Source organism: Arachis ipaensis, chromosome B2, assembly GCF_059453495.1.
Source record: "Arachis ipaensis isolate K30076 ecotype BB chromosome B2, ASM5945349v1, whole genome shotgun sequence".
Taxonomy (NCBI): domain Eukaryota; kingdom Viridiplantae; phylum Streptophyta; class Magnoliopsida; order Fabales; family Fabaceae; genus Arachis; species Arachis ipaensis.
In genome coordinates, this window is record NC_142437.1 from 71239421 (window position 1) to 71252806 (window position 13386).

Consider the following 13386-nt stretch of genomic DNA (forward strand, 5'->3'; position numbering starts at 1 on the left):
TGGAATCCAATTTGAGTAAGATTTGGGAGTGCCTTCAGGCACACCAAACTTAGATACCAATTGTAATTTACATGCAAAGTTTAGTGCACTTTATCAATAGTTGTCCTGAGGATTCAAGTTCATGCATAAGAAACCATGCTTTATTAGATGTAAAGCAAAGCACTAAAGATTAAGGATACTAAAAACATGGGTTGCCTCCCATGAAGCGCTTTTTTAACGTCACTAGCTTGACGGTTGTCCCTTGTTAGGGTGGATTGTAGTGCTTGACGTCTTCTCCTCTCACTATGCAAACGTCCCCACTTGATTCCTTCATGACCTCTAAATGTTCCATAGAAAGAACTTTCCTGATTGTGAACATTTGAGGGCGCTGGGAATGAATTGTTTTGAGGCCAGGTGGGATTGGCAGATAATGACTTGATATCACTTTATCTCCCGGAGAGAAACCTTCAGTGGGAATTTTCTTGTTTCTCCACCCTCTTGGCAATTTCTTTACAATTTTTCCCTTTCTCTTGAAGCTTTCTTCATTGACCCTTATGCTGGGAGGATCCTTCTGGTCTGTTTCTATTGATTCTTGTGGCTTTAACTCTTGCAATTCTTGTTTGCTTTCCAAGGGCTGTTTCAGAGTTTCAGCTGCCGGATTGCTTTCCTCCAAGCACAGATGGCTACTCTCATCCTTAGGTTTTTCATGTTCTGGTTCAGGCTCAGATGCAGGTTTGAAAACATTGAAAATGAGCTGTTCATCATGTATTCTCAAAATTAGCTCTCCTTGTTCTACATCTATGAGTGCTCTAGCAGTGGCTAGAAATGGCCTCCCCAGAATGATGGGGTGTAGGTAGCTTTCCTCCATGTCCAAAATGACAAAGTCTGTGGGGAAAAAATAATTTCCCACTTTCACCAGCACATTCTCAACTACCCCTTCAGCTTGCTTCTGAGTTTTGTCAGCCAGTTGTATGATTACATCAGTGGATCTCACCTCATTCAGTTGTAGCCTCTTCATAAGAGTTAGAGGCATCACATTTATGCTAGCTCCTAGATCACAGAATCCTCTGTCAATTTTTGTTTCTCCTATGATGCAAGGAATACGAAAACTTCCTGGGTCTGTTTTCTTAGAGACTGTGTCCTTCTTGATGAGAGCACTGCATTCTTTGTTCATTGTTACCGTTTGTCCTCCCTTCAAAACTCTTTTCTTGCTCAACAATTCCTTTAAATACTTGATGTGTGTAGGCATTTGATGGAGAATCTCAAGAAAGGGAATATTGACATGGAGAGACTTAAATGTCTCTAAAAACCTTGAATAGGTTCTCCCTTTTTCACTTCCTCCTAACCTCTGAGGAAATGGTGCTTTTGGTTGGTATATTTCCAGCATGCCTTTTTGCAGTTCCTTGGCTTGCTCAGTTTCACTTTCCTGCTTAGCTTCCTCCATACCTTCCTTCAAGATTTCTGGCTCCTGTTTTGAGGGTCTGATTCCTTCTTCTTCTGAGACTTCCTTCAATATGGTGATGGCCTTGCATTCTTCCCATCTCACTCTCTTTTGTTCCCCTTTTGGATTCTTTTCTGTGTCACTAGGGAACACTGCAGTTGATTTGGGGGCCTGTTGAGATAACTCTCCTACTTGAGACTCCATCCTCTTGAGTTTTTCACCATGGTTCCTTAAGGTAGCTCTCACATCATCCCTGAAGCTTTTCAATTCGGTTATGTCTTGACTCATGGTTGCCATCATTCCTTCTATCCGGTTTAATTGATCTTGAAATTGTTGGTTCGGATTAGGTTGGGTAGGTTGATTATTTTGGCCATGATATGGTGGTTGGGAGTAAGTGTTTTGTGTGGCTTGGTATGATCTTTGGTTGGAATTTTGGTATGTGGAATTGTTATGTTGGTTGTGGTTGTAAGGTTTGTGGTTTTGTGGTTGGGTTTGTTGGTTCCCCCACCCAAAGTTTGGGTGATTTTTCCATCCTGGGTTGTAAGTGTTGGAATGTGGATCATATGATTGCCTTTGTTGGTTTCCCACATAGTTGGCCTCTTCCCAATCACCTCCTTCAATGCTTACTTCCTCTTGATCTTGTGTGTGTATTGCAGCCACTTGCTTTGTTTCTAATTGCCTGGTAAGCTCTGCTAGTTGCTTGGCAAACACTTTGTTTTGGGCTAGAATTGTATCAACATGATTTAGCTCCATGACTCCCTTAGTGTTGTGCCTTTCTGATGCATAGTAGTACTCATTCTCAGCCACTGTTTCAATCACTTCAATGGCTTCCTCCACAGTCTTTTTCCTGTTCAATGAACCTCCTGATGAATGGTCTACAGCCTTCCTTGATTCATAAGAGAGTCCATCATAGAAAATATGCAATTGCACCCAGTCATGGAACATGTCCGGTGGGCATTTCCTTGTCAAATCCTTGAATCTCTCCCATGCCTCGTAGAGAGTTTCACCATCTTGTTGTCTAAAAGTCTGAACCTCAGATCGAAGCCTATTGACCTTTTGTGGGGGGTAGAAACGTGCCAGAAACTTGCTTTCCACCTCATCCCATGTTGTTAGACTCCCCCTTGGAAATGATTCCAGCCACTTAGCTGCTTTGTCCCTAAGTGAAAATGGGAACAAAAGCAGTTTATAGGCATCTTCCTGGACTCCATTGGACTTTACAGTGTCACAAATTCTCAGGAATTTTGTGAGATGTTGGTTGGGATCTTCATTAGCACTCCCACCAAATGAACAATGATTCTCCACAAGTGATATTAGCTGTGGTTTGAGCTCAAAATTGTTGGCCTGAATGGGTGGTTTCTGAATGCTGCTACCACAATTCCCAGAGGTTGGGTTTATGTATGAACTAAGAACCCTCCTCTCAGGAATGGCATTGTTTCCATCAGCTCTCTCATGGTTGTGAACTTCTCTATCCATGTTGAGATCTAGAGCTTCCTCAAAATTGTCCTCAGATTCTCCTTCAGATTCTTCTTCTCCCAGTACTCTCTTCCCTCTTGCTTCCCTTCTAAGTCTATGAAGGGTCCTCTCTGGTTCGGTATATGGAGGAGTTGATGTCTCTCCTCTCCTACCTGTCATACAAGAACACAGCACAGGCAACAACAAGTGAAATACTCTTGGTTAATGGAAGAGTATGGTTAAAGCAATTGAGGAATTAATTCAAACAGTTAGTGAGTAAGTGAGTTAGTTGCTTGAATTTAAAGGCATAAAGAAAGAAAGCATGTAACAGAGTGCAGAAATTAAAATTCAACAAGTAACTTGTACTGAATTAATCAAAACAAAAAAAAAATGCTCAATCTAGTTAACTTCCAATTGGAGAATTGTCAATCGAAAACCAATCCCCGGCAACGGCGCCATAAACTTGATGCGCATAAACTTGTTATGCTACGATTTAGGAAATTGCACGATCGGCAAAATTCCTTCCGGCAAGTGCACCGGTTATCGTCAAGTAAAAACTCACAATAGAGTGAGGTCGAATCCCACAAGGATTGGTTGAGTGAGCAATTCAGATTAGAAGTGTGTTCTAGTTGAGCGGATTCAAGATTTAGATGAGAATTGCGGAATGTAAAATTGGCGGGAAAAGTAAATGACAAGAAATTGAAATGGCGGAATCTTAAATTGCATGAATTAAAGAGCAGAATGTAAATTGCTGAAATTAAAAAGGGAATGGGGGTGATTGCAAGAATTGAGTTGCAGAATGTAAAGAGAAATTGGAAATCAGAAATGGGGAATTCATTGGGTGTTAGGAGATATTGAGATCTCCGAATCAAAACATGTATATCTCTTCCTCAACCAATGCGTTCATTAAATTTTGCTTGGCAATCTTATATGATTGGATCCCAATCCCTTGGCTCACCAATTCTCTCTAAAAACAAACAAATTCCCAATCCCTTGGTTTAAATGTTCATAAGAAGAGATGATGCTCGATCACTGATTATACCACACAGTTTCATGAACCACAATTTGGTAGGATTACATGTCACAATATCCATCCAAACCCCAATCCAATTCACTGTGAGAAAGCTTCTCTAGCATGAATCCTCCATTCCTTTCCCAAGGTTCCGAAGGATTCCAATTATGGGTAGTTTCTTTCCCAAGACAACTACCCAATGGAATTAGAACGAGAAGCTTTCTAACAAAATTCAAGAGAAAAGATTGAAGAAGAAGATAAACTATTATTGATTCATTGAATTACAATAGAGCTCCCTAACCCAATGAAAGGGGTTTAGTGAGTCATAGCTCTGAATTCAACTACAAAGATATGAAAACTAGCTAAAAATGAAAAGGTAAAAGTTCAAAAAGTCCCTTCTTCACTTAAATTCTATCCTATTTATACACTTTCTATATTGAGCTTCTGTTGTGTTTCTTGGGCTTTGAGGCCTCTCCCTGCTTTCCTTTTGCCTTGGGTTTATGATCCATAATCTTGATGAGGCTGTTGATCCAAATTCTGTAACATTCATTGAGCCAACTTAGTGATAATCAAATAATGACACATGACTCAATAAATTGAAATTTCAAACTCATCAATCCTTCAGGCCCAATCCCATAAACCATGATATTCAATTGGGTTTCATACCAGAGTAAGTTTAAGTTAATGTTTGTGCTCACAGACTAACTTAAACCGCAATATTTTTGGCCCAGAAACCTTTTCCAAGAGTGGCGTTTTAAACTGCAGCTTAAACGCCAGACACTTCCAGTGAGGCCTTTTGTAGAAGCACGTTTAAGCTTCAGTTTAAGGTTAAACTGAAGCTTAAACGTGGAAATGGAAGAAGGCAGCCCTGGAGAGTCATGTAGTCGAACACGTTTAAGCTTCAGTTTAAGGTTAAACTGAAGCTTAAACGTGGATATAGGAAGGGCAGCCCTGGAGGTCGAACACGTTTAACCTCCAGTTTAAGGTTAAACTGGAGGTTAAACGTGGAAATGGAAGGAGGCATCCTGGAGGTCGAACACGTTTAACCTCCAGTTTAAGGTTAAACTGGAGGTTAAACGTGGAAGCTTAGAAGGGTAGCCCTGGAGGTGTCGAACACGTTTAAGCTCCAGTTTGAGGTCAAACTGGAGCTTAAACGTGGAAATGGAGAGAGCAACCCTGGAGGAGAAAACTTGGTCGAACACGTTTAAGCTCCAGTTTGAGGTCAAACTGGAGCTTAAACGTGGAAATGGCTCCCTGGTGCTTTTCCCATTCTGGCGTTTAACCTCCAGTTTAAGGTTAAACTGGAGGTTAAACGTGGAACTCTTTCCTGAGTGGCATTCTCATTCTGGCGTTTAACCTCCAGTTTAAGGTTAAACTGGAGGTTAAACGTGGAAATGCTTCTTTGGTGAGTCTTTCATTCTGGCGTTTAACCTCCAGTTTAAGGTTAAACTGGAGGTTAAACTTCAATTCCAGCATTTCTTAGCCTTCCTGATTCTGGCGTTTAAGCTCCAGTTTAGGCTTAAACTGGAGCTTAAACTCCACATATGATATTCAAGCTTCCTTTATTGATTTTGTTGCTTCCTTGCTTAGCCTCTTCTTCCCTGAAATCATCCAAACAATTGCATCAAAGTCTTGCAAAATTTCATGAGAAATCTTCCATTCATAGCATTCAAGTAATATAACTAAAACTCATGGAATTTGCATTAAAATCATACTGTTTGGATGGTTCATTGCTTTGTTCTTCATTTAACCATTTTTGGTTACTTTAAGCTCAAGAAAATGCATAAAACAACTAAAACTAATAGAAAAATGCTAGTGAAACTAGCCTAAGATGCCTTGGCATCACGCATGCCTGACAACCACTTCCGTTCTACATTAGAATTGAATGAGTATCTCTTAGATCTCTTAATCGGAATCTTCGTGGTGTAAGCTAGAATGATGGCGGCATTCAAGAGAATCCGGAAAGTCTAAACCTTGTCTGTGGTATTCTGAGTAGGATTCAATGATTGAATGACTGTGACGAGCTCCAAACTCGCGATTGCTGGGCGTAGTGACAGACGCAAAAGGATAGTAAATCCTATTCCAGCATGATCGAGAACCGACAGATGAATAGCCGTGCCGTGACAGGGTGCGTTGACCATTTTCACTTAGAGGATAAGATGAAACCATTGACAAGGGTGATGCCTCCAGACGATTAGCCATGCCGTGACAGGGCATTTGGATCATTTTCCCGAGAGAAGACCGAAAGTAGCCATTGACAGTGGTGATGTATCACATAAAGCCAGCCATGGAAAGGAGTAAGACTGATTGGATGAAGATAGCAGGAAAGTAGAGGTTCATAGGAACAAAAGCATCTCTATTCGCTTATCTGAAATTCTCACCAATGATTTACATAAGTATTTCTATCCTTTATTCTATGTTTATTTAATTATTATTCGAAAACACCATTATCAATTTATATCTGCCTGACTGAGATTTACAAGGTGACCATAGCTTGCTTCATACCGACAATCTCCGTGGGATTCGACCCTTACTCACGTAAGGTATTACTTGGACGACCCAGTGCACTTGCTGGTTAGTTGTGCGAAGTTGTGAACCATGGTATTGGCATCATGTTTTTGGCGCCACTACCAGGGAAAGAAAGAGCGATGAATTTTACATAATTAAAGTGTAATCACAATTTCTGCGCACCAATAAACCACTGCAAGCAACTCTTTTTCTGTGGTTGTGTAATTCTTCTGTGCATCATTTAAAACATGGCTAGCATAGTAAATGACATGCAGAAGCTTGTTATGCCTCTATCCTAACACTGCACCAATGGCATGGTCACTGGCATCACACATTAGTTCGAATGGTAATGTCCAGTCTGGTGCAGAGATGACTGGTGCTGTGACCAGCTTAGCTTTCAGAGTTTCAAACACCTGTAGACACTCTGCGTCAAACACAAATGGTGTGTCAACAGCTAGCAGATTGCTCAGAGGTTTTGCAATTTTTGAAAAATCCTTTATAAACCTCCTATAGAATCCTGCATGCCCCAGAAAGCTTCTGATTGCCTTAACATTGGCAGGGTGTGGTAATTTTTCAATTACCTCCACTTTAGCTTGATCCACCTCTATTCCCTTGTTTGAAATTTTATGCCCAAGGACAATTCCTTCAGTCACCATAAAGTGACATTTTCCCCAGTTTAAAACTAGGTTGGTCTCTTGGCATCTTTTCAGAACAAGTGCCAAATGGTCAAGACAGGAGATGAAGGAGTCTCCAAATACTGAAAAGTCATCCATGAAGACTTTCAGAAATTTCTCTACCATATCAGAGAAGATAGAGAGCATGCACCTCTGAAAGGTTGCAGGTGCATTGCACAAACCAAAGGGCATCCTTCTGTAGGCAAATACTCCAGAAGGACATGTGAATGCTGTTTTCTCTTGGTCCTGAGGATCCACTGCAATTTGGTTGTAACCTGAATAGCCATCCGAAAAATAGTAATATTCATGACCTGCTAGTCTCTCTAGCATCTGGTCTATGAATGGTAAAGGAAAGTGATCCTTCCTGGTGGCTGTATTGAGCCTTCTGTAGTTAATACAGATACGCCGCCCTGTAACTGTTCTTGTAGGAACCAGTTCATTCTTTTCATTATGAACCACTGTCATGCCTCCCTTCTTGGGGACAACGTGGACAGGGTGATGCCAGGGCATTTTGGCCAGTTTCACTGACCTTTTCTTTACTGTTTTTAAGGCAGTTTCATGCATTTTCTTAGAACATAAGCTAGTTTTGGGTAGATATTCACTTACATCTTGATTCAAGCATACATTGTGCACTTTACATGATTTCATGAGAATTTTGCAAGAATTATATGACAAATTGGATGATGCATGACTCATGACTTGGACTAGAACTTTGATGCACTTTGTTGCTTGATTTCAGGACAAAGGAAGCAAAGAAGAACCACGTTAGCAGTCATGTTAGTCCCACTAACGTGACCTCTAACGTGGAATGGGAGCTAACTTGCAAAGTTAATGAGAAAGGTAATCGCCAATAATGCCTTCGAAGCCATCATAAGCCCACGTTAAGAGTCACGTTAACTAAGTTAATATGAACTCTAACGTGGAAGAAAGAAAATGGAGCCAACGTTAGTGACACTCTCCTTTGTCACTAATGTTGGACCAAGCTCATAAGTGGCCACGTTAAGAGCCATGTTAACTTATTTAACATGGACTCTAACGTTAAGAAGCAAAAGAGAAGCCAACGTTAGTGACATTCACCTTTGTCACTAACGTTGGCCAAGCCTCCATAAGCCACGTTAACTCCCACGTTAACTTAGTTAACGTGGAAGCTAACGTGGAGAGAGCAATTGATAGCCAACGTTAGTGACACTTACCTTTGTCACTAACGTTAGGGTGAACCACCAAGAGCCACCATAAGCAACGTTAACTCCCACGTTAACTTAGTTAACATGGAAGCTAACGTGGATAAAGAGATGATGAGCCAACGTTAGTGACACTCACCTTTGTCACTAACGTTGGAGATGGCTAGCATAACTACGTTAGAAGCCACGTTAACTTAGTTAACGTAGACTCTAACGTGGGAAATAGGGGCACATTGGAACGTTAGTGACAAAGATAAGTGTCACTAACGTTCTCGAAGGATTGGCATTACTACGTTAGAAGCCACGTTAACCTAGTTAACGTGGACGCTAACGTAGGGACAAGGGAGGACTCTCCACGTTATTGGTAAAGGTAAGTCCCAATAACGTGTGCGAAGGACCAAGAGGCAAAGTTAGTGGTCACTTTAGTGCCACTAACGTTGAAGTCAACGTGATCATATTTGGGTTAGGAACGTTAGTGAAAAAGGTGATTGTCACTAACGTTCTCGAACCCACACTTTCACTTAACATTGACACCACTAACGTCCTGAGTCAAAGTCCCTGCCTACTTCACCTTTTCTCTCTGCAAGCAAAGCTAAGCCCAATGAAAAGGATAACTGCTTCAAACTCAAGATTCAGAGGATGATGAGCGGATAATTTATACGCTTTTTGGCATTGCTTTTAGTATGTTTTTAGTAGAATCTAGCTACTTTTAGGGATGTTTTCATTAGTTTTTATGATAAATTCACATTTCTGGACTTTACTATGAGTTTGTGTGTTTTTCTGTGATTTCAGGTATTTTCTGGCTGAAATTGAGGGACTTGAGCAGAAATCAGATTTAGAGGTTGAAGAAGGACTGCTGATGCTGTTGGATTCTGACCTCCCTGTACTCAAAGTGGATTTTCTGGAGCTACAGAACTCGAAATGGCGCGGTTCCAATTGATTTGGAAAGTAGACATCCAAGGCTTTCCAGCAATATATAATAGTCCATACTTTGGCCAAGAATTGACGACGTAAACTGGCGTTCAACGCCAGCCTTCTGCCCAAATCTGGCGTCCAGCGCCAGAAAAGGATCCAAAACCAGAGTTGAACGCCCAAACTGGCACATAAACTGGCGTTCAACTCCACAAATGGCCTCTGCACGTGCAACACTCAGGCTCAGCCCAAACACACACCAAGTGGGCCCCGGAAGTGGATTTATGCATCAATTACTTACTCATGTAAACCCTAGTAGCTAGTTTATTATAAATAGGACCTCTTACTATTGTAGGAGGCATCTTTTGATCATCTTAGGATATTAGGATCATCTTTGAACGCATTGTTCTTAGATCAAGGGGGCTGGCCATCTCGGCCATGCCTGGACCTTCACTTATGTATTTTCAACGGTAGAGTTTCTACACTCCATAGATTAAGGTGTGGAGCTCTGCTGTTCCTCAAAGATTAATGCAAAGTACTACTGTTTTCTATTCAATTCTTCTTATTTCGCTTCTAAGATATTCATTCGCACCCAAGAACGTGATGAAGGTGATGATTATGTGTGACGCTCATCATCCTTCTCCCTTATGAACGCGTGCCTGACAAACACTTCTGTTCTACATGAATTAAGCTAGAATGAATATCTCTTAGATCTCCTAACCAGAATCTTCGTGGCGTAAGCTAGAATGATGGCGGCATTCAAGAGAATCCGGAAAGTCTAAACCTTGTCTGTGGTATTCCGAGTAGGATTCAATGATTGAATGACTGTGACGAGCTCCTAACTCGCGATTGCAGGGCGTTAGTGACAGACGCAAAAGGATAGTAAATCCTATTCCAGCATGATCGAGAACCGACAGATGAATAGCCGTGCCGTGACAGGGTGCGTGAGCATATTATTCACTGAGAGGATAAGATGAAGCCATTGGCAAGGGTGATGCCTCCAGACGATTAGCCGTGCCGTGACAGGGCATTGGATCATTTTCCCGAGAGATGACCGAAAGTAGCCATTGACAGTGGTGATGTATCACATAAAGCCAGCCATGGAAAGGAGTAAGACTGATTGGATGAAGATAGCAGAAAAGCAGAGGTTCAGAGGAACGAAAAGCATCTCCATTCGCTTATCTGAAATTCCTACCAATGATTTACATAAGTATCTCTATCCCTATTTTATTATATTAAATTCGAAAACACCATTATCACTTTATATCTGCCTGACTGAGATTTACAAGGTGACCATAGCTTACTTCATACCAACAATCTCCGTGGGATTCGACCCTTACTCACGTAAGGTATTACTTGGACGACCCAGTGCACTTGCTGGTTAGTTGTATCGAAGTTGTGACGATTATGAATTAAGATCAGAGCACCAAGCTTTGAAGCCATTACCAGGATTTGTTCGAGCCTGGAGATCACAATTTCGTGCACCAAGTTTTTGGCGCCGTTGCCGGGGATTGTTTGAGTTTGGACAACTGACGGTTCATCTTGTTGCTCAGATTAGGTAATTTTCTTTTTATTTTATTTTCAAAAATTTTTAAAAATATTTCTAAAATTTTCTCATCTGTTTTCGAAATAAAATAAAAATGTTTTCAAAAATTTATTCAAAATTTTTAAGAATGAATTCTAGTGTTTCATAAAGCATGTAAAGCCTGGCTGGCTGTAAAGCCCTGTCTAAATTTATTTGGACTGAGGCTTGCAATTTGTTATCAAAGAGCAATATACTCTCGTGTTAAATGCTGAAGCTTGGCTAGCCATTGGCCATGTCTAGTGTTTTGGACTGGAGCTTTCTTTGAAAGCTTGGCTGGCTAGTGAGCCATGTCTAATTCCTGGACTGAAGCTTTAGACTAAGAATGCAAGATTCCTGGAATTCATATTAAAAATTTTGGATTCCTTATTTTTCTTTTTCATATAATTTTCGAAAATAAAAAAATCCAAAAAAATTAGAAAATCATAAAAATCAAAAATATTTTTCTGTTTCTTGTTTGAGTCTTGAGTCACATTATAAGTTTGGTGTCACTTGCATATGCATCTTGCATATTTCGAAAATTCATGCATTCATAGTGTTCTTCATGATCTTCAAGTTGTTCTTGGTAAGTCTTCTTGTTTGATCTTGATGATTTTTTTTGTTTTGTGTCTTTTCATGTTTATCATATGCATTCTTGAATTCTTAGTGCGTAATCATTAAAGAATTCTAAGTTTGGTGTCTTGCATGTTTTCTTTGCATTAAAATTTTTTCAAAATTGTGTCTATGATGTTCATCTTGACATTCAAAGTGTTCTTGGTGTTCATCTTGACACTCATATCATTCATGCATGCATTCATTGTTTTGATCTAAAAATTTCATGCATTGCATTATTTTAGTGTTTTTCTCTTGCATCATAAAAAATTCAAAAAAATCAAAAAAATTATCTTTCCCTTTTTCTCTCATCAAATTCGAAAATTTGAGTTGACTTTTTCAAAAATTTTTAAAATCAAGTTGTTTCTCATGAGTCAAATCAAAATTTCAATTTGAAAATCTTATCTTTTTCAAAATCTTTTTCAAAAATCAAATCTTTTTCAAAATTCTTAGTTATTTTCGAAAATTCCAAAAATATTTTTCAAAAATCTTTTTCTTATTTTTATACCAAATTTTCGAAAATAACATAATCAATTAATGTTTTGATTCAAAAATTTGAAGTTTGTTACTTGCTTGTTAAGAAAGATTCAAACTTTAAGTTCTAGAATCATATCTTGTGATTTCTTATGAATCAAGTCATTAATTGTGATTTTAAAAATCAAATCTTTTTCAAAAACTAATTCTTATCTTATCTTTTTCAAAAATATCTTTTCAAAATATCTTTTCTAACTTCCTAACTTCTTACCTTTTCAAAATTGGTTTTCAAAATTTGTTTCAACTAACTAACTAACTTTTTGTTTGTTTCTTAACTTTTTCAAAACCACCTAACTAATTCTCTCTTTCTAATTTTCGAAAATATCTCCCCATTTTTCAAAAATTTCTTTTTAATTAACTAATTATTTTTATTTTTATTTTTGATTTCAAAAATTTTCGAAAAAAAAATACTAAACATTTTTCAAAAACTATTTTCAAAAATCACTAAACTAACTCCTTTTCAAAATTAATTTTCAAAAATTCCCTCCTTCTCTCTTATCTTAATTTATTTATTTATTCATCTACTAACATCTCTTCCTCACATCATCACCAAATTCGAACCCCCTCTTCTATCTGTGTTCGAATTTCTTCTTCTTTTTTTCTACTAACAATAGGGAACCTCTTTACTGCGACATAGAGGATTCCTCTTCTTTTCTTGTTCTCTTCTCTTTCTTATGAGCAGGGACAGAGAAAAAGGCATTCTTGTTGAAGCTGATCCAGAACCTGAAAGGACTCTGAAGAGAAAATTAAGAGAAGCTAAATTACAACAATCCAGAGACAACTTGATTGAAAATTTCGAACAAGTAAAGGAAATGGCAGCCGAACCCAACAACAATGCAAGGAGAATGCTTGGTGACTTTACTGCACCTAATTCCAATTTACATGGAAGAAGCATCTCCATTCCTGCCATTGGAGCAAACAACTTTGAGCTGAAACCTCAGTTAGTTTCTCTGATGCAGCAGAACTGCAAGTTTCATGGACTTCCATCTGAAGATCCTTTTCAGTTCTTAACTGAATTCTTGCAGATATGTGATACTGTTAAGACTAATGGAGTAGATCCTGAAGTCTACAGGCTCATGCTTTTCCCTTTTGCTGTAAGAGACAGAGCTAGATTATGGTTGGATTCTCAACCCAAAGACAGCCTGAACTCTTGGGATAAGCTGGTCACGGCTTTCTTAGCCAAGTACTTTCCTCCTCAAAAGCTGAGCAAGCTTAGAGCTGATGTTCAAACCTTCAGACAGAAAGAAGGTGAATCCCTCTATGAAGCTTGGGAAAGATACAAACAGTTGACCAAAAAGTGTCCTTCTGACATGCTTTCAGAATGGACCATCCTGGATATATTCTATGATGGTTTATCTGAGCTATCAAAGATGTCACTGGACACTTCTGCAGGTGGATCCATTCACCTAAAGAAAACGCCTGCAGAAGCTCAAGAACTAATTGACATGGTTGCTAATAACCAGTTCATGTACACTTCTGAAAGGAATCCTGTAAGCAATGGGACGCCTATGAAGAAGGGA

General features: G+C 39.2%; 1 protein-coding gene and 2 non-coding genes across 3 annotated transcripts; 1 reads left to right on the forward strand and 2 right to left on the reverse strand.

Annotated features, from left to right (window-relative positions):
• Positions 1 to 244: 244 nt before the first annotated feature.
• Positions 245 to 3052, reverse strand: LOC148574332 (uncharacterized). Its single transcript, XM_088504472.1, has 2 exons — positions 1484 to 3052; positions 245 to 1429 (listed from the first exon to the last, which is right to left on the reverse strand). Exons 1-2 carry the CDS (start codon positions 3050 to 3052, stop codon positions 245 to 247), a joined length of 2754 nt encoding a protein of 917 aa, XP_088360598.1.
• Positions 2364 to 2467, forward strand: LOC148574333 (small nucleolar RNA R71). Its single transcript, XR_015905750.1, has one exon. It is a non-coding gene; the product is annotated as a small nucleolar RNA R71 (small nucleolar RNA).
• Positions 3053 to 13074: 10022 nt separating the features above from the next.
• Positions 13075 to 13182, reverse strand: LOC148574334 (small nucleolar RNA R71). The gene has a single exon (XR_015905699.1). It is a non-coding gene; the product is annotated as a small nucleolar RNA R71 (small nucleolar RNA).
• Between the last annotated feature and the right edge of the window lie 204 nt (positions 13183 to 13386).

Excerpts from the sequence above, each read along its gene's own strand:
- LOC148574332 (XM_088504472.1), bottom strand. The coding sequence starts at position 3,052 with ATGACAGGTAGGAGAGGAGAGACATCAACTCCTCCATATACCGAACCA. Across the intron at positions 1,430-1,483 it reads CCATCACCATATTGAAGGAA|GAAGGTATGGAGGAAGCTAA; the intron begins GTCTCAGAAGAA and ends GAAATCTTGAAG.